The 21,083-nt window shown below is 47.8% G+C and overlaps 1 protein-coding gene across 1 annotated transcript in view; it reads left to right on the top strand.

Moving 5' to 3' along the window:
* LOC139234721 (microsomal triglyceride transfer protein large subunit-like) overlaps positions 1 to 21,083 on the top strand; it is a 157,209-nt gene that overhangs the window by 47,983 nt on the left and 88,143 nt on the right. Inside the window, exon 5 of the mRNA XM_070865403.1 lies at positions 8,251 to 8,367. Within this exon, the coding sequence (XP_070721504.1) occupies positions 8,251 to 8,367 (117 nt within the window). The remainder of the gene's footprint in view (positions 1 to 8,250; positions 8,368 to 21,083) is intronic.

Below are 21,083 nucleotides of genomic sequence, written 5' to 3' on the forward strand. Positions count from 1 at the left end.
GGAAAAGGGTTGAGGTCTTGCAGCTCGGGAGGAAATTAAAAAGCAGGACCTCAAAAGTTAATAATCACCGGATTACTCCCAGTGCCACGCGCTAGTGAGTATAGGAATAGTAGGATGAAACAGGTTAATGTGTAGCTGGAGAAATGGTGCAGGAGGGAGGACGTCAGATTCCTGGGGCATTAGGACCAGTTCTGGGGCAGGAGAGACCTGTTCAAGGTGGATGGGTTGCACCTCAACAGAGCGGGGACCAATGTCCTTGCGGGAAGGTTAACTAGTGCTATGGGGGAGGATTTAAACTAATTTGGATGGGCACCAGGATGAAATATTAGAGAGGAGAAGCAAGGTGTACAGAGGACTGGGAAAGACAAATGGCACTCGAGTAAAGAATATTTCAGAAATAGGAGGGATCAGACAAGGGGTAATTGCAATATACTGGTGTTGCCAGTGCTATTAATTTTGCCGGCTGTTAACTGTGACCTGCAGTGCCCCGGGGCAGGTTTCCTGTGCCCTGGAATTTCTAGGCCATAATATTCCAAGTTATTCAGGAAAGGTAGGAAAGGAAAAAAAGGAGGGGTAGTGCCATTATTGATAAAATAAACTATTATAGCACTGGAGAGGGATGATGTATGTGAGAGTTCACTGACAGAATCTATTTGGTTAGAATTGAGGAAAAATAGAGGAGCCATTACACTACTGGGTGTATGCTATAGGCCACCAAATAGTGATAGAGGTGCAAATTTGCAGACAAATTACAAAAAGATACACGAACTACAGAGTAGTGATAAAGGGGTACTTCAATTATCCTAATTTAGACTGGGCTAATAATAGTGTAAAAAGGCAAAGAGGGAGAGGATTTCCTGAAATGTGTACACGAGAACTTTCTTTATCACTGTGTCTCCAGCCCAACGAGGAAGGAATCAATGCTAGATCTAGTTCTGCGGAATGAACTGGAACATGTTTCCGTGGGAGAGCATTTGGGGAACAGCGATCATAATATTATCAGGTTTGGAATAGTTACGGAACAGGACAAGGAACAATCAAGCATAAAAATACTTAACTGGAGGAGAGCTAACTTCAGTGCGCGAAACAAATTTTGAAATGGTGTCGCAACCAGGGGCGTTGCACACTGACTCGCCTCTCCTGGGCGTGTTCCGCCCTCCCGCAAACCCGGCACCGAATGTCCTGGTGGGCTGCTGGAGGCTGGCCGCCCGTAAGTGATTTCCCGCCAACATTACCGCCCTTCTGGGGCATAAACAGAGGCGGCAACACTCCGAATATCCAGCCCTTAGAGGTTAAATTGAGACAGAAAAAGCAGGCTTATGACAATTTTTAAGTTCATAACACGGTCGAGAACCAAACTGAATATATAAAGTACAAAGGAGATCTAAAAAAGGGAATAAGAGTCACAAAGAGAGAAAATGACAACAGATTAGCAGCCACCATAAAAGGGAAGCAAAAAGTCATTTTTAAACACATAGGTAGGAAAGGAGTAGTGATATTCTTGTGGAAGCAGAGAGCATGGCTGAGGTACTAAGTAAGTACTTTGCATATCCCTGTACTAGCGAAGAGAATACTGCCAATGCAGCAGTAAAGGAGGAGGCAATAGATATATTGGACAGGATAAAAATAAATGAAGCGGAGGTAATTAAAAGTTTGGCAATCCTCAAAGCAGAACGTCACCTGCTCCAGCTGGGATGCATCCTAGATTAGTGAGGGGAGTAAGGGTGGAAATTGCGGAGACTCTGGCCCTAATCACCCAATCCTACTTGGATATGGGAGTGCTGCCAGAGAACTGGAGGATTGCAAATGTTACACCCCTGTTCAAAAAAGGAGCGAGGGATAAACACGACAACCAAACATCGGAGTGGAGAAAATTTTAGAGACAATAATCCGGGACTAATTAATTGGCATTTGGAAAAGTATGGGCTAATAAATGAAAGCACAGATTTGTTAAAAGCAAATCGTGTTTGACTAGCTAAATTGAGTTCTTTGATGAAGTAATGGAGAGGGCTGATGAGGATAGTGTCGTTGATGTATATATGAACTTTCAAAGGCGTTTGACAAAGTACCACATAATACTGGCCTACACCCAGGGCCATTCTCAAAATTAAAGCCCGTGGGAATAAAGGGACAGCATAGATACACAATTGGCTAACGGACAGAAAGTTTGCAGATGGCACAAGTCTCGGAAATGTATAAACTATGGGGAGGATAGTAACGGACCTCAGGAGGACATAGACTGATGAAATGGGCAGACACATGCCAGATGAAATTTAATGCAAAGAAGTGGGAAGTGATACATTTTGGTAGTAAGAATGAGGAGAGGCATTATGAACTAAATGGTACAATTTTAAAGGAGGTGCATGGAGAGAAACTGAGGTTGTTCTCCTTATAGCAGAAAAGGTTATGGGGAGATTTGAGAGAGGCGTTCAAAATCTTGAAGCATTTTGATAGAGGCAAAACTGTTTCCAGTGCAGTAGGGTTGGTAACCAGAGGATACAGGTAATTGGCAAAAGAGCCAGAGGCAACATGAGGACAATTTCTTTTACACAGCAAGTTGTTGTGATCGGGAACCCGCTGCCTGAAAGGGCGGTGGAAGCAGATTCAATAATGACTTTCAAAAGGGAGTTGGATGAATATGTGAAGGGGAAACATTTGCTGCGCTATGGGGAAAGAGGAGGGGAGTGGGACTAATTGGATCGCTCTTTTAAAGAGCCGGTATGATGGGCTGAATGGCCTCCTGTGCCATATCATACTATGAATATTCCTCATCTGATGCCGACAAACTAACATTTCCAGGAGGGACTGCAGGATGTCGGTCAAGGCCTACACCCAGGGCCATTCTCAAAATGTTGGTCTTTATTTGAGTCGCCAGTTGTCCAGGTTGGCATCAATCTTTCAACTATGGGTTGCTTGGCTTTCAGAACTGACGTTTAAAGATCATTGGGGTAGAAATTGCCCTCCATTTTTATCGATGGATCAAGCTGAAAATGAAGAGGTAAGTATTGTGTTCCTAACACAGATGAGACTGCACACAGGGAGGTTAAAGTAACAGTGACCTCAGTCTTTATTAAGATACTCCAGAGTGAGGAACAGGCCTTAGGGGCCGGCTTATATACAGTGCTCCCAAGGGATGCTGGAATCCCTTGGAACTTCAGGGGATGCACTCCCTGGTGGCGGAACATGGGAGTGCATGCTTTACAGATACACAACATCACTCCTCCCCAAAGTCAAAGTGAAAACTATTTACAAGGTGAGGCGGTCGGGAGCCTTTCTTTCCCTGGTGGACCACCTCGGTACAAATGTCTGTTCTGGTGTGTTGGCTGTGCCCTCGCTGGGCTGGCGGGTTGTTGGCCCTGCAGGGCTGCTGGGTGAGCCTGGCCTTGTTGGGCGTGATGGGTTCGATTTCCTGGTCCGGGGTGGTGTCGTTGATTCTTTGGGTGTGTGTTGTGGGCTCGAAAAAGGTGGTGTCTGCTGTAGGTTGTTCAGGGCAGCCTGTGAACCACAGCCTCGTTTGGTCCAGGTGCTTTCTGCAAATTTGTCCATTGTCTAGTTTGACTACAAACACCCTATTCCCTTCTTTAGCTTTCACCGTGCCCACGATCCACTTGGGACCATGTCCATAGTTTAGCACGTACACAGGGTCAATCAGATCAATTTCCCATGACACAGTGGCGCGACCATCGTTGACATTTTGTTGCTGCCGCCTGCTCTCTACCTGATCATGCAGGTTGGAGTGAACCAGCGAGAGTCTGGTTTTAAGTGTCCTTTTCATGAGTAGCTCAGCCGGGGGCTCCCCTGTGAGCGAGTGGAGTCTCGTGCGGTAGCTGAGCAGTACTCAGGACAGGCGGGTTTGGAGTGAGCCTTCTGTGACTCGTTTAAGGCTTTGTTTGATGCTTTGCACTGCCCGCTCTGCCTACCCATTGGAGGCTGGTTTAAACGGGGCCGAGGTGACATGTTTGATCCCATTGCAGGTCATGAATTCTTTAAATTCAGCACTGGTAAAACATGGCCCGTTGTCACTGACCAGTATGTCAGGCAGGCCGTGGGTGGCAAACATGACCCTCAGGCTTTCAATGGTGGCGGTGGCGGTGCTTCCTGACATTATTTCACATTCAATCCATTTTGAAAAAGCATCCACCACCACCAGGAACATTTTACCGAGAAACGGGCCCACATAGTCGACATGGATCCTTGACCATGGTCTGGAGAGTCAGGACCACAAACTTAGTGGTGCCTCTCTGGGCGCGTTGCTTAACTGAGCACACACGCTGCATTGCCGTACACATGACTCTAAGTCAGAGTTGATACCGGGCCACCACACGTGGGATCTGGCTATCGCTTTCTATATTTTCGCTTTCTATCATTACTATACCCAGATATGTGCTGTGGAGATCCAAGATGAACGTCTCCCTGCCCTTTTTGGGTAGCACTACGAGGTTACCCCACAACAGGCAGTCTGCCCGAATGGACAGCTTGTCCTTTCACCGCTGGAACGGCTTGATTAGTTCTTGCATTTCAATGGGGATGCTGGCCCAGCTCCCATGCAGTACACAGTTTTTTTTACTAGGGACAGCAGAGGATCTTGGCTGGTCCAAGTCCTAATCTGGCAGACCGTGACAGGTGATTTACCATTTTCAAATGCTTCCATGACCATCAACAAGTCTGCGGGCTGCGTCACCATCAACAAGTTTGCAGGCTGCGCCATTTACACCCCCGTGATGGGCAATGGTAGCCGACTGAGAGCATCCGCACAGTTCTCGGTGCCTGGCCTGTGTACGGATGGTATAATTATATGCTGATAGCGCGAGTGCCTACCTTTGTATGTGGGCTGAGGCATTAGTATTTATCCTCTTGTTTTCAGCGAACAGGGATATGAGGAGCTTGTGATCGGTTTCCAGCTCAAATTTGAGGCCAAACAGGTATTGATGCATTTTCTTTACCCTGAACACACACGCTAATGCCTCTTTCTCAATCATGCTGTAAGCCCTCTCAGCCTGAGACAAGCTCCTGGAGGCATAGGCGACAGGTTGCAACTTCCCTGCAACGTTAGCTTGTTGTAATACACACCCGACTCCGTACAACGACGCATCACATGCTAGCACAAGTCTTTTACACGGGTTATACAAAGCAAGCAGCTTGTTGGAGCATAAAATGTTTCTAGCTTTCTCAAAAGCAATTACTTGTTTTTTTCCCCATACCCAGTTCTCACCTTTACACAATAACACATGTAGGGGCTCTAAGAGGGTGCTTAACCCCGGTAGGAAGTTACCAAAATAGTTGAGGAGACCCAGAAACGACTGCACTGCGACGTTCTGTGGCCTGGGCGCGTTCCTGATAGCCTCTATCTTGGTGTCTGTGGGCGGAATGCCGTCCGCCGCGATCTTTCTCCCCAAAAACTCCATTTCTGTTGCCATGAAGACGCATTTCAACCTCTTCAGCCGCAGCCCTACGCTATCTAGTCGCTGGAGGACCTCCTCCAGGTTTTGTAGGTGCTCGACGGTGTCCCGACCCGTGACCAATATGTCGTTTTGAAAAACCACCGTGCGTGGTACCGACTTGAGTAGGCTCTCCATGTTTTTCTGGAAGATCGCTGCAGGCGACCGAATTCCAAACGGGGATCTGTTGTAGATGAACAGTCCCTTGTGCGTGTTGATGCAGGTGAGGCCCTTCAAAGACTCCTCCAGCTCCTGCGTCATTTAGGCCTAAGTCAGGTCGAGCTTGGTGACCTGCCAGCGTCGCAAATAGGTTGTCTGCCTTAGGTAGCGGGTATTGGTCCTGTAGCGAGAAACAATTAATAGTTACTTTATAATCGCCGCAAATCCTGACCGTGCCATCACTTTTGAGTACTAGAACAATCGGGCTGGCCCACTCGCTGAATTCCACTGGGGAGATGATGCCCTCGCGTTGCAGCCTGTCCAGCTCGATTTCCACTCTCTCCCTCATCATGTGAGGTACCGTTCGCACCTTGTGGTGAATGGGTCGTGCCACTGGGACCAAGTGGATCCGCACCTTCACCCTGGAAAGGTTTCCAATGCCTGGCTCAAAAAGGGAAGGAAATTTGTTAAGAACCTGGGACATGAGGCCTCATCGACATGTGATAGCGCTCGGATGTCATCCCAGTTCCAGCGGATTTTGCCCAGCCAGCTCCTTCCAAGCAGTGTGGGGCCATCGCCCGAGACAATCCAGAGTGGCAGTTCGTGCACCATGCCCTCATAGGTGACCTTGACCATGGCACTGCCCAGGACAGTGATAAGCTCTTTGGTGTACGTTCTCAGTTTCGTGTGGATGGGGCTCAGGGCTGATCTGAGTGCCTTATTGCACCATAGTCTCTCAAACATCTTTTTACTCATGATGGATTGGCTAGTGCCAGTGTCCAGTACCATGGCTATGGGTAAGTCATTCAATTTTACATTTAGCATTATAGGTGGACATTTCGTCGAAAATATGTGCACCCCGTGTACTTCAGCATCTGCCTCCTCTCTCTGAGGCTCAAAATTGCTTTGATACACCATGGACCGATCTTCCTCTGCCACGTGGTGTTTAGCAGGTTTTGCCGAGCTTGCAGCTCGTTGCAAGCTCGTTGGAGGTGCCCCATTGTTCCACTGCTCTTGCAAACATATCCTTTGAGGCGGCATGAATAGGCTGAATGGAAGCCTCCACAACGCCAACAAGGTGTGAATTGCCTTGCATTCATCCTTTGTTGCGGACTCTGAGTCATCTGAGGCCTGCTGGCAGTTGCAGACTCGTGGTTTCTGCCCTGTACATTTCTGCTTGCAAACACAGTTCCAGTTAAGTTATGAACATTGCTAGCACTTGTGTGCTGAGAGATTTGTTTGGTGTTATCACTGGTGGACATAAACGCCTGTGCTATCGCAATGGCCTTACTGAGGGTCGGTGTCTCTACAGCCAAAAGTTTTCGTAGGATGGTCTTGTGACAATGCCCAGTACAAAAAAGTCTCTGAGCATTTGCTCCAGGTAGCCATCAAACTCACATTGTCCTGCAAGTCGCCTTAGCTCGGCGACGTAGCTCGCCACTTCCTGACTTTCAGATCGCTGGCAGGTGTAGAACCGATACCTCGCCATCAGCACGCTCTCCCTCGGGTTAAGATGCTCCCGAACCAGTGTACACAGCTCCTCATACGACTTATCTGTGGGTTTCACCGGAGCCAGAAGATTCTTCATGAGGCTGTAGGTCGGTGCCCTGTAGACTGTGAGGAGGGCCACTCTCCTTTTTGCAACGCTTCCTTCTCCGTCCAGCTCATTGGCTACAAAGTACTGGTCTAGCCATTCGACAAAAGCTTCCCAGTCCTCACTCTCCGAGAACTTCTCCAGGATGCCCACAGTTTGCTGCATCTTTGCGTTGGATTCGTATACTCGTCGCCAGTTATTGTGTTCCTAACACAGATGAGACTGCAGACAGGGAGGTTAAACTAACAGTGACCTCAGTCTTTATTAAGACACTCCAGAGTGAGGAACAGGCCTTAGGGGCCGGATTATATACAGTGCTCCCAAGGGATGCTGGGATCCCTTGGGACTTCAGGGGATGCACTCCCTGGTGGCGAAACATGGGAGTGCATGCTTTACAGATACACAACAGTAAGTATTTTAATTTAATTTGGCGGTGCAGCTACTTGGGCGGGATGGGGGTCCAGCCCAAAGATTGCCCGAAACGGGGCGCACCTACTGTTTTTTAAAGTTTTCCTCCGTCGCAGTCCATGGGGCGGAGATACCGGAAAAATTCAGCACTTTGTTTTTTTCCCGTGGTGCAGTGTTCCGGTTGAGTGCAGGGCGGAAATGCCCTCACAGTGGGTCTGTGACCCCGATCAGTCGGTCAGCGGCGCTACAAGTTCCCCCACTCTGACATTAGGCTGTCTGGCCTGTAATTGTCAGGCTGAACTGGCTGTCGTGGTGGGAAAACAGGCGGAGCGGTCCCGGACACCGCTCCGCTCCCGAGGAAAGGCAATTTCTAAAATGGCGGCCCCTCCACGGAGAGCCGGCGGCCATTTTGTACCGCCCCGTGGCTGCTGTTTTCCGACGGTCAGAGGCCTTATCGAAAGGGGCAATTTCGGCCCCCAAATGTTCTACTATTCAGTTACTGAAAGTGACTGCCAGTCTGAGCTCAAGATAGTCTTTTGGGAGAAATTAGGTGGTGTAGATCAAGCATAGTGCCGCAGGATGCTTCCTGAGGTTAAGATGACCAATGGAGGACCTACCAATTGTTTAATTTGAATCCCTTCTCCTTTTTAGGTTGATGTATCGGGCAACTGCAGAGTCACCTATGAAACTGGCAATAATCAAGTGGTCAAGATCAAAGACCTTCATAGCTGTGAGAGGCCAGAATTTGGGTTTCATGCATCTAATCAGGTATGTTCCATTTCATTGGTTGACATAACACTGAATCAAGCAACACTGAGGGTAGTGTTTAACTTCTACTAACATGAATTTGAATGTCAGTTTGTCTCAGTCTGAACCCCAGTTACCTAAGTCATGAAGGTTAGGATTAGCTAAAACTAAAGCTCGTGGAATTGATGCCTAATTATTGATCTGGTTAAGAGATTGGTTAGGCGGTAGAAGGCAAAGAGTAGGGATAATGGGTGTGTACTCGAATTGGTAGCAAGTGACTTTGAGGTGTCCCTCAAGGATATGTGCTGGTGTCTCAACTCTGCACTATTTTTATTAATGACGTGGATAACATAATAGGGAGCCATATATCCAAGTTTGCCAATGACACAAAGATTGGTGCTTTAGTAAGTAGTGAAGACGGGAGCATAAAATTATAAAGAGACATTGATAGATTAAGTGAGTGAGCAAAAATGTGTCAGATGGATTTCAATGCAGGTAAGTGTGAGATCAACCATTTAAGACCAAACAAGGATAGGTCTGAGTATTATTTAATTGGTGCAAAGCTTGGAACAGTGGAGGTCCAAAGAGATTTAGGGGTCCATGTACTCACATCACTAAAATGTTGTAGTCAAGTCCAAAAAAATAATCAAAGAAGGCTAATGGAATCTTAGCATTTATACTTAGAGGGCTAGACTATAATGAGGAGGAAGTTTTGCTACAGCTATACAAAGCCCTGGTTAGACCACATCTGGAGCACCGTGTACAGTTCTGGTTACCGACTTGGAAGGAGATTCACCAGAACATTACCAGAGCACCAAGGGTTAGATTATGGGGAGAGATTACATAAACTAGGCTTATATTCCCTGGAATATAGAAAGTTAAGGGGTGATTTCATTGAGGTTTTTAGGATTTTGTAAAGAATTGATGGGGTAGATAGAGAGGAACTATTTCTGCTGGTGGGAGAGTGTAGGACCAAGGGTCACAAGTTTAAAATCAGAGCCAGGCCATTCAGGAAATCATTGAAAGGGTGGTAGAGGTGTGGAACTCTCTCCCACAAAATGCAATAGATGTTAGTTAGCTCAATTAATTTTAAATCTGAGATCGATAGGTTTTTGCGAATGGTATAAAGGGATATGGAGCCAAGGCAGGTGCATGGAGTTAGGTCACAGATCAGCCATGATCTCATTGAATGGCGGTACAGGCTCGAGAGGTTGAATGGCCTGCTCCTGTTCCTATGTTCCTCACTCCGGGATTTGACCATTGAAGTCTGCGCCGGTGCTTCAGAACAGTACTGAGTGCTGCGTTGTCAGAGGTCTCTGTCTTTTGGATGAAACAATAAACCAGGACCCCACCTACTTGTCATTTACGGCCCCTACGGGTGTGTACGAGGTGCACACACGCTCGTAGGGGCCACGCTAGTTGTGGGTTTAGGCATGCGCTGTGCATGAGCTAAAACCCGGAACTTGCGATCTGTCAAGACGTCTCCAGGAAAGGGGCCTCCGCGAGCGGAGTTTTAAAAAACGTGAAAATCATTTTTTTTCAATCATTTATACATTGAAACTCCCGTGCAATAAGGTAAGTTTATTTTTAGCCCCGTTAAATCATGTAAATTTATCATTTATACATACGGAACCCGCATAAGCATGAATGGGGATTCCCTTCTTTGATTGGTTGGGACAGCCTAAGAGATCCCAGGGGCGCTCGCAAATCGCCTGTGCCTCGGGCCCCGGGGATACGTGGCCCTCTACGTAGGCCTTCGTGCAGAGGCCGAGGAGCGCGAGTCTCCGTGGATCTCGAGGCAGAATGTAAGTTCGTAGATTTTTTGCTGGTCGGAGACATCCGCCTGTGGGAAGCCTCCGACTGCAAATTCAGCCCCATAAATTTAACGTTTACCTTTTGAAGAGAAAGGAATGATGAAACACATTACATTCTTTTTGGTACATTACAAACAAACTATAAGGGCTGGACTTTCGGCTTTGCTCATTTCGGGATGGTAATGGCGGCAGGGCGGTCCTGATAGCGCCCGGGAACAGTTTGCACCTCAGTCAGCAAAATTGGGCAGCTGGGCCCTGAGTGTGGGGTGGAGCGCTAAGGGAGGCGTTGCACACCTCTCTCAGGGCGCTAGACCGGCTGAGCATGGGAAAATCCCGAGCTAAACAGCCGGCCTGAGAGCGCTCTGAGAGAGGCCTGGGGAAAAAAAAACTTTGAGAAAAACCCACCAAAAACATTCCCAATAAGTAACTCACGTCACCACAACATAAATCACAAGAAAAGAGGTGGACATTACTTAGCTCACTGCAGCCGCTACAGGTCGGACCGCCCGTTTTCACAGGTAGTCCTGGCACGGCGTTCTACGGATCGGGCTGGAGGCAAAAATCGCCTCCAGCCCAAAGTGGGCATTGCAGACTGGCTCGCCTCTTCCGGGCGGTAATACTCCGCGCCCCGCCAAAACCGCCCCCGAAAACCACGGCGGGCCCAGAAGAGCTCACTCCGGGGCGAAACCAAAGACGGCAACGAGCCGAAATTCTAGCCCTTATACGTTTCAGACAAACTCTCCAGTGATCATCAGGTAGAAGCTTTCATCATTAAAGGCACTATATAAATGCAAGTTGTCGGGACTATGAGTCGGTGAAAGAGCTGCAACACTATAGTCCCAATTCTCTGACTTGTGTCCCTTTGGTGAGGCCTCTCCCATTGGGACAGTGGCTTCAGGGGATTTATCCTGCAGGCGCAGTCAAGGTAGCAGCCACGCTTTTTTTTGTAGTGGTTATATTGTGTTTTCCAAAATGCAAAACACAACTGCCATCAAGGAAGATACAGATTTAAGATAATTGGCAAAAGATGCAGAAGGGGAAGATGAGGAGAATTTCTTTTTTACGCAGCGAGTTGTTAATATCTGGAATGCACCGCCTGAAAGGGTGGTGAAATCAGATTCAATAGAAACTTTCTATTTCAAGAGGAATTGGATATATACTTGAAAAGGACCCATTTTGCAGGGTTACGGGGAAAGAGCAGGGGGATGGTGAGTAATTGGATAGCTCTTTCGAAGAGCCGGTCCAGGCACGATGGGCTGAATGGCCTCCTTCTGTGCTGTATTATGATTGCATGAAGCGGGAGTTGAAGCTGGTTATCTCCGAGCTTTCCAGCTTAACAGAGGGAAAACAGCCATGGCTACCTGTGCCACAGCAGAGAAGCTGTCACAGAGCCCCAGGAGTCTCATGTATGAAACCTTTCATAAGATCCTGTTCAGGCCAGAGGCATCTGCTGGCATTAGAAGGCGTGATAATATTACAGGATCTGTTGGCTCTTCAGATACAGGGATCTCATTGTAATTAGGAAGGCTACACTTGGCTTTGACTGTTATGCGAAGTGGAAAGTTGCCCAGATTGGAAAGGTAAATGTTGCTAACTTTTTGTAAGTGATTTTTTTTCTTTCAAATTGGTGCAATATATATTTTTTGAAACTTACGTATGGCCTAGTCTGCAGATCAGCTCCTGGGACTAGAAGCCAAGCTTTTAGAGGGGAGTGTTTAAAAAAAGGACACAGTTGAACTATACTGACCAAACGAGCAGAAATAAAAGTAATCAGGCTCCCATACCTCTACAATTAAAAGAGGAGAAGCAGATGCTCTGAGCCCTACTGTAAAGAGAGTGCCTTACAGGAAACACGCTGGTGAGACGTGCCAAGCTCAGGAGAGGCTGAGTGGGTCAAAACCCTGGCCTCCTCAGAACCAGCTCCTCTTCACCCTGGGAACCAGCATGGCAGAAGGTGATGGCCACTCCTGAAGGAGCCTGAAGCAGGAAAGAAAAGATTACAAAGCAGAATGTCTACGTCCCAGGTACAGACACCGTCAGGTTCCCTATAACAGCTTCCCGCATACTTATCGCTCCCCCATCCCTCCCCCCATATGAGGGAAATGGAGACTGGGGACACCACCTGAGAGAAATTTCTTCTCTCAGAGGGTTATAAATCTGTGGAATTCGCTGCCTCAGAGAGCTGTGGAAGCTGGGTCATTGAATAAATTTAAGCAGAAATAGACAGTTTCTTAACCGATAAGGGAATAAGGGGTTATGGGGAGCAGGCAGGGAAGTGGACCTGAGTCCATCATCGTATCAGCCATGATAATATTAAATGGCGGAGCAGGCTCGAGGGGCTGCATGGTCTACTCCTGCTCCTATTTCTTATGTTCTTATGTACATGCTCCAGCCGTAAAACAGGCTTCTAGCAAGTACAGACATCCAGGGCATGTGACATGATGCAAAGTCACTGGGCTTGTGACGTTGTGGATATTTGGCAGGCCATGTACCCCAAAGGGAGAGGACAGGTTCCAGATTGCTTCTTCAAAAGGAAGAAAGACTTGCATTTATATAGCGCCTTTCATGACCACAGGACATCGAAAAGCTCTTCACAGTCGCTCTTATAATGTGGGAAACGCGACAGCCAGTTTGCGCACAGCAAGCTCCCACAAACAGCAATGTGCTACTGACCAGCTAGACTGTTTTTGTGATGTTGATTGAGTGTTAAATATTGGCAGGACACTGGGGAGAATTCCCCTGCTCTTCTTCAAAATGGTGCCATGGAATCTTTTACGACCACGTGAGAGAGCAGACAGGGCTTTGGTTTAATATCCCATCCGAAGGCCCGCACCCATGACAGTGCAGCACTCCCTCAGTTCTGCACTGGAGTGCCAGATTCTTGTACTCAAGTCTCTGGAGTGGGACTTGAACCCAAACCTTCTGACTCAGAGGCGAGAGTGCTACCCACTGAGCCACAGCTGACACCTGAGGCAAACCCACATGTCTAAGGTCCACAGTTGTGCAATGGGAAAACTAGCCATCTTAGACCATGCCCCAGTCACGTTGACCAATTCCAGCCTCAGTGCTGGCACCTCAAACCTGCCTTTCTTGGTGATCCAGTATTCCCAACTTCTCTGCGAGTGCAGCTTACTCACAGGGAGTTGGAGAACAAGGAGTGTCCTCGATGCTTCTGTGGGAAACCTCTGATCTGTCCTTTGTGGGAGGGATCGTTCAATGACTACACTGCTGCCAAAAAGCGCAAAATACTCCAGAGTCAAGGAGATTGTTCAGGGTGAAGGGGAATGAAACAACCTGTTTTCCTCTGAACAACTTGCAGCATCTTCAGGAGAGAAAGGGAGGACATGGTCGTGGAAGGGGGAAGTCTTGCATTGATATTACATTTCTTAGTCTTCGTAAGATTTATTGGTGCATCTTCAAAAAGTTCTTGGATTACTGGACCTAATTATCTCTCAATCTCCTACTGACCTGCTCCTAAAAGAACAGGTAGAAATGTGCATTTAAAAGTTGGGAGTCCAAGGCTGAGAGTCCACGGTCTATAAGACCATTTAAATGTTAGGACACTATTCAGCACCAGCATGATCACAGATGAGGAGTAATGTCCTTAGAAATAAAAAACTTACATTTATATAGTGCCTTGCATGACCTCAGGTTGTTCTAAAACAGTTCACAGGCAATGAATTACTTTTGAAGTGTAGTCACTGTTGTAGTTCAGGGTAACACGATAGCCAATTTGCACAGAAAGGTCCCAATAACAGTAATCAGATAAATGACCAGATAACCTGCTTTCGTGTTGTTGGTAGAGGGATAAACATAGTGCAGGCCACCTCCCCTGCTCTTCTTAATATAATGCTGTGGGTTCAGAGGGCAGACGGGACCTTGGTTTAATATTTTGCCTGAAGGCTGGCCCCACCAACAGTGCTGCTCTCTCTGCACTGAAGCATCTGCTTAGCTTATAGAAACATAGAAAATAGGTGCAGGAGTAGGCCATTCGGCCCTTCTAGCCTACACCGCCATTCAATGAGTTCATGGCTGAACATGCAACTTCAGTACCCCATTCCTGCTTTCTCACCATACCCCTTGATTCCCCTAGTATGTGCTCAAGTCTCTGGAGCGGTGCTTGAACCCACGATCTTCTGAATCAGAAGTTTAAGAGTGCTGCCACTGAGCTAAGATTGTGCAGTTACACATGAAAGGATCCAGTCTGTGCATACAGACCTTGAAAGAACCTTTGCAACATTATATCCAGGAGCTTCCTTTTGTGTTCAGGATTGTCTATTTCTGAGTAACAGCAGCAATGCTTACTGAATCACACAGTCCTGGGGCTGCTCTCATTGGGCCCAAGTTTCGGGCCGCGCCCTAAAACAGCGCAGCCCGGACCTGGATGCCCGTTTTTCGCGCCACAAAGTGCGCCTAAAAAAAACTCACCTATTCTCCGGCTCCCTGCAGGTCCTCTGGAGCTGGGCGCGGCGCAGCACGAGCTGTCGGCGGTGGGGCCAGGTCCCTGCAGTGAAAACAGTGCCGGGACCTCTGCACATGCACGCTACAGTGGGCGCGCATGTGCAGTAGCTCCAGGCGGCCAAAACTGTGGGAGGGGCCCGAAGCACGCAGCCCCTAGCCCTGGCCGAATGGCCTCACTGGGGCTGCGTGGATAAGGCTCACCTCCCACCTGACCGGACCCGACCCGACTTGACTCCCGCTCCCCGGACCGGACCCGATCCCTGCTCTCCCCCACCCGGGCGACCTGACCTCCGCTCCCCGCCCCCCCCCATCCCACCGGTGACCCGACCTCCGCTCGCCCCCCCGGCGACGCGACCTCTGCTCCCCTCCCGACCTGACTAGACATCCGCGCCCCCCCCCCGACCTCCTCTCACATCGCCCAGTTACCACCCAGTTATCGCCCGTTTTGGAGAAAAATGTAAAATACCCACCTGGTACCGCCCGTTTCACCTCCCGATTATCGCCGGCAATAATTTGGGCCCACTATTACCACCAGCGTTGCTGCACATTGCCCGTCCACGTTTCCCGCCCAAAAATCAATCAAAATTCCCCTGCAGCGCAAATTTCAACAAAAATGTTGTTTTTACCGCCCGCTATGCCCGTTATCCCTCAGGATCAAAACCACCCATTTTTTTTAGGTACTTACCTTACTTGGGCCCAGCGTTATGCCTCCATTTTCTTTTGTTTTTTCCTCTGTGGGGAAACGGCTGCATTTTTAGTTTATCTCTCACTCCCAATGTATATTGAAGGAGAACAAGAAGAAACAGGAGCATTTGATGAGAAATAAACGATAATCAGTTGGCCCAGCCAAATCGAGGCCTCATAGAAAATATTGCAACTGAGGTTTAAATTCCTGGCTTTTTCAAATGTTTTCCTGCCTCTTGTTTTATTTTGCAGTGCTTTCAAACAAGTATTATTACCTTGAAATCTTACAGAAACCCTCCCTTGCTTTTACAGGGTTCACAACTGTTGCCATTCACTCACAATTCAGAGAACATTAGTGTCTCAATCAGTAAAATTATATTGTTTCAAAGTATTTCCCCCTATTTTGTAGGAGTTCAGCTGACTAAATTTTATTCAATTTTTAAAATCTGCCCCTAATAAAGATGAGTTACTTCCATGCACGCCCCTCTATACACAGATCTTATTCAACAGCTCCTCCCTCTCTCAGATTGACCCACCTCTGCACTTTCAAAATGTCCAGCACTCTCTGTGTTCCCTGCGCATGTGCAGGGTCACCTTTGACCCCGAAATTGTGGGAGAATGCCCGCGCATGCGCAGAGAAGAAAAACACATGCGTTTTCCAGGGGTGCTGCTTGCCTTTAGTAAGGCAAGCAAGATCGCCGACTTTTAGGCTCTTCACCACCGCCCGCTCCGGCCCGCTACCGCAATGCATCGCCACCTCCGAGACTCAACCACCGAAAATCTCGGGGGCGCGCAGCAGCAGTTGAAAAGGCGCAACCGCCGGAATACCGCTAAGAATCTGGCGGCAGCAATCCCAGGGGAAATTCTAGCCCTTAGAATTTTGGTTAGACCACATTTAGAGTACTGTGCATTATTCTGGTCTTCATCTTACAAAAAAGGTATAGAAGCACTGGAGAAAGTATAAAAAGGATTTACAAGGATGAAACCAGAACTGAGAGGGTAGAACTGTCAGCAAAGACTGAAAAGGCTGGCATTCTTCTTTCTTCAAAAGAGAAGACTGAGAGGTGACCTGATAGAGGTTGTCAAAATTCTGAAAGGGTTTGATGGAGTAGATACAGAGAAGATATTTCCGCTTATGGGGGAGACCAAAACTAAGGGCCATGCATATAAGATAGTCACTAATAAACCCATTAAGAAATTCATGAGAAACTTATTTACCCAGAGAGTGGTTAGAATGTGCAACTTACTACCACATGGAGTGAGTTAAGCGAATAGCATAGATGCATTTAAGGGGAAACTGTATAAGTACTGCGAGGAGAAAGAAATGGAAGTTTATAATGATATGGTGAGATGAAGTAAGGTGGGAGGAGGCTCGTGTGGAGCATAAACACCGGCATGGACCCATTGGGTTGAATGACCTGTTTCTGTGCTGTACATTCTATGTATGCAATTATATATAAATTCCAAATTCAAATAGGTACGTCTTTCAATCTTGGATAACCATGTTCTTAAAAAAGTACAGGTACAGAAATATTAATTTTTTTCATTCAAGAACCTGCATCGTAAATGTAATGAGACTACCCCACGTGGAATTGGTCATGTTGGAGGTGAACATACTCAGTGTAACGTCTGCTGCACACCCCTTTATTTAACCTTTATTAACAGGTGCCCTCCTGTTGGTGCAGGGGTAGGGGGGTGGTTATTTATCAAGCCCACTGGTTGACGCAGCTGTGTGTAGTTTGAAGGCTTGGATATTTACTGGGGCAGGTTACATGGGGGGGTGGGGGGAGAGCGTCAGACGGGAAACCTGGAAGTTGGGGTTTAACCCCACAGCATGCGTCTTTTGGCCCAGACAGGTTCCCGGCCTGATTGATAGGCTTGGCTTCCAGTCAGGTAGGAAGTAGGACCAGGTAAGTCCAATGCTCGACCCTGCAAAACAGTTTAAATCCCAGGCTTCCAGGCGCATTTACATATTTAAAATGCCAACCAGCCTCCTGGGAGCAGCTTGGCTGCCCGCCCCTTGTCCCGCCCCCTGCCCCACCCCCAGTTCCGCCCCTGCCCTGCCCCCAGCCCCGCCCCATCTTCCGCCCTTGTCCCACCTCCTTGCCCCGCCCCCTTGCCCCGCTCCTTGCACCACCCCCTTGTCCCTCCACAGTAAAACCTGGAGGTGTGCGTGTTGGCACCAGCTTCCCACCTGCTCATTTACCCCTCCCCCTCCGCCGCCCAATCCCCCTCCCTCACCCAATCCCTCTCCTGCATCTAATCCCCCTCCCCCACCCAATCCCTACCCCGCCACATCCAGTCCCTCTCTCCAGCCAACCCCACTCCCCCACCAACTGCCCCCCCCCCGCACCCAATCCCCGCCCCCTGCACCCAACCCCCTCCCCCACACAATCCCTCTCCCCCACACAATACCTCTCACTTTATTGTTAAAATTCCCCCCATTATGTGAGAACTCCAGTCATACAAAAAGCAGGGGCTGAAGTCCTGGAGATCTTCACAAGGACAAAGATTGAGAGACCATCCTTCCCGTGACAAGATGCAAATTCTTAAAAGTGGCAGGGCAAGTTGATAAGGTGATTAAAAAAATATGTGGATTACTTGGGTTTATAAATCGAGGAATAGAATATAAAGAGATGCTGCTCGAGGTTTCTAGATCACTGGTTATAACCTCAGCTGGAATATTGTGGACAACTCTAGGCACCACACTCAGGAAAGCTGTAAAATTATTCGAAAGGGTACAGAGGTTTATCGGGATGTTTCCAGGGATGAGGAACTTCTGTTATGAGGAGAGATTGGAAAAAGTTAGGAATGTTCTCCTTGGAATAGAGATTGAGGTGACCTAATGGAGCTTTGCAAGATGATGCGAGATTTTAATAGCGTTAATCGGGAAAAAATATATCCCTCCGACAAGTGGCCCAATAACTCGAGATCATGGAATCAAAATCATTGGCAAAAGACCTAGAGGGAAGATGAGGAGAAATGTTTTCCCTCAGAGAGTTGTCGGGATCTGGGATGCTCCACCTGAAAAGATGGTGGAAGCTGATTCTATAAATAATTTTAAAAGGGAGTAGGACGGTACTGAGGATGAGGAACTTCCAGGGTTACGGTCAAAGAGCGGGAATGTGGGACTAAGCACGACTGCCCTTTCAAAGAGCCGGCACAGGCACGATGGGTCGAACGGCCTCCTTCTATGCTGTATGTTTCTATGATTCTATAAGAGGGCCCAAAGGTCAGGGGGTATGATGATGGGGTTTTTCTTTGCCCCCTAGGTAAGGGTGCCTAAACCTGGGGAGGATCCGGGGGTGTGCGTGGAATTACACTCATAGATTAAATGTTTAGTGTTGCCACTGTCTATGTAAACATTTTACCTTTCAGCCTTATGGGGTGCAGTCTGAAACAGCAACTTGTATAGCGCCGTTGACGTAGTAAGATGTCTCGAGGCGCTTCACAGGTGTGTAATCAGACAAAAATTGAGAATGAACCAATGAAGGAGAAATTAGGATAGTTTTGGTCAAAGAGGTAGGTTTGGAGCAGTTGGAGGAGAAAGAGGTAGTGAGGTTTTAGGGAGGGAATTCCAGACCTTACAGCCTTGGCAGCCAATGCTGGAGCGAAAGAAATCGGAGATGCGCAAGAGTCTAGAAAAATGTAGAAATATATTCAAAGTGTAGAAATCCCAGCCTAGTCTCAAAGCAGCTGCGGCCCCTGTCATGCAGTAGCTATTTAAAAAAAAAACAGTTGAAACCTGAAATAAAAACATAAAATGCTGTAAATACCCAGTGAGTTTGTTAGCACCTAAAGGACAGATTAATGTTTGAGATGCAGATCCTTAGTCAGAACTGGTAGTGATGTGTGTTGCTGTCTCTTTCAAGGCAGACTGGAGTAAGGTACGATGTGGAGCTTCTGTCTCTGACCCTTCGAGCATGGAAACATAGAAACATAGAAACATAGAAAATAGGTGCAGGAGCAGGCCATTCAGCCCTTCTAGCCTGCACCGCCATTCAATGAGTTCATGGCTGAACATGAAACTTCAGTACCCCCTTCCTGCTTTCTCGCCATAACCCTTGATCCCCCGAGTAGTAAGGACTTCATCTAACTCCCTTTTGAATATATTTAGTGAATTGGCCTCAACTACTTTCTGTGGCAGAGAATTCCACAGGTTCACCACTCTCTGGGTGAAGAAGTTTCTCCTCATCTCGGTCCTAAATGGCTTACCCCTTATTCTCAGACTGTGACCCCTGGTTCTGGACTTCCCCAACATTGGGAACATTCTTTCTGCATCTAACCTGTCTAAACCCGTCAGAATTTTAAACGTTTCTATGAGGTCCCCTCTCATTCTTCTGAACTCCAGTGAATACAAGCCCAGTTGATCCAATCTTTCTTGATAGGTCAGTCCCGCCATCCCGGGAATCAGTCTGGTGAACCTTCGCTGCACTCTCTCAATAGCAAGAATGTCCTTCCTCAAGTTAGGAGACCAAAACTGTACACAATACTCCAGGTGTGGCCTCACCAAGGCCCTGTACAACTGTAGCAACACCTCCCTGCCCCTGTACTCAAATCCCCTCGCTATGAAGGCCAACATGCCATTTGCTTTCTTAACCGCCTGCTGTACCTGCATGCCAACCTTCAATGACTGATGTACCATGACACCCAGGTCTCGTTGCACCTTCCCTTTTCCTAATCTGTCACCATTCAGATAATAGTCTGTCTCTCTGTTTTCACCACCAAAGTGGATAACCTCACATTTATCCACATTATACTTCATCTGCCATGCATTTGCCCACTCACCTAACCTATCCAAGTCACTCTGCAGCCTAATAGCATCCTCCTCGCAGCTCACACTGCCACCCAACTTAGTATCATCCGCAAATTTGGAGATACTGCATTTAATCCCCTCGTCTAAATCATTAATGTACAATGTAAACAGCTGGGGCCCCAGCACAGAACCTTGCGGTAACCCACTAGTCACTGCCTGCCATTCTGAAAAGTACCCATTTACTCCTACTCTTTGCTTCCTGTCTGACAACCAGTTCTCAATCCCTGGATCCCTGCTGGGAGCAAGGGGACACAGAATTAGCCCTTTTATTTAAAGCTAGGCAGGTTCTTGCGGGACTGCCAACTATGGAGCTGCTGGGTAGAGGAGGCGCCAGTTCGCAGGGCCCATTTTACTAAGTTCCGCAGCCTGGCACTCAGTAAGTTTACCCTCGCATGGCCAGTTCAGCAGAAGTGCCTTGAAGAAAGGTTGTGATAGAGTAAATAAAGAGCAACTGTTTCCAATGGCAGAAGGGCCCGTAACCAGAGGACACAGATTTAAGATCATTGCCGAATGATGAGGGGACATTTTTTTCGGCAGCGAGTTGCTATGATCTTCATTGCACTGCCTGAGAGGGCGGTGAAAGCAGATTCCGTAATCACTTTCAAAAGGGAATTGGATATATTCTTCAAGATGAAAATTTGTAGGGATGTGGGGAAACATAGAAACATAGAAAATAGGAGCAGTAGTAGGCCATTCGGCCCTTCGAGCCTGCACCACCATTCAGTATGATCATGGCTGATCCTCTATCTCAACACCATATTCCCGCTTTTTTCCTCATACCCCTTGATGTCTTTTGTTTCTGGAAATCTATCTCCCTCTTAAATATATTCAGTGACTTGGCCTCCACAGCCTTCTGTGGTAGAGAATTTCACAGGTTCACCACCCTCTGGGCCCAAGTTTCCACAAGAAAAAAAAACGGCGTCCCTCCGAGCTGAGCGCCCGTTTTTCGCGCCTAAAACGGC

Source organism: Pristiophorus japonicus, chromosome 22 (assembly GCF_044704955.1).
Source record: "Pristiophorus japonicus isolate sPriJap1 chromosome 22, sPriJap1.hap1, whole genome shotgun sequence".
Lineage (NCBI taxonomy): Eukaryota > Metazoa > Chordata > Chondrichthyes > Pristiophoridae > Pristiophorus > Pristiophorus japonicus.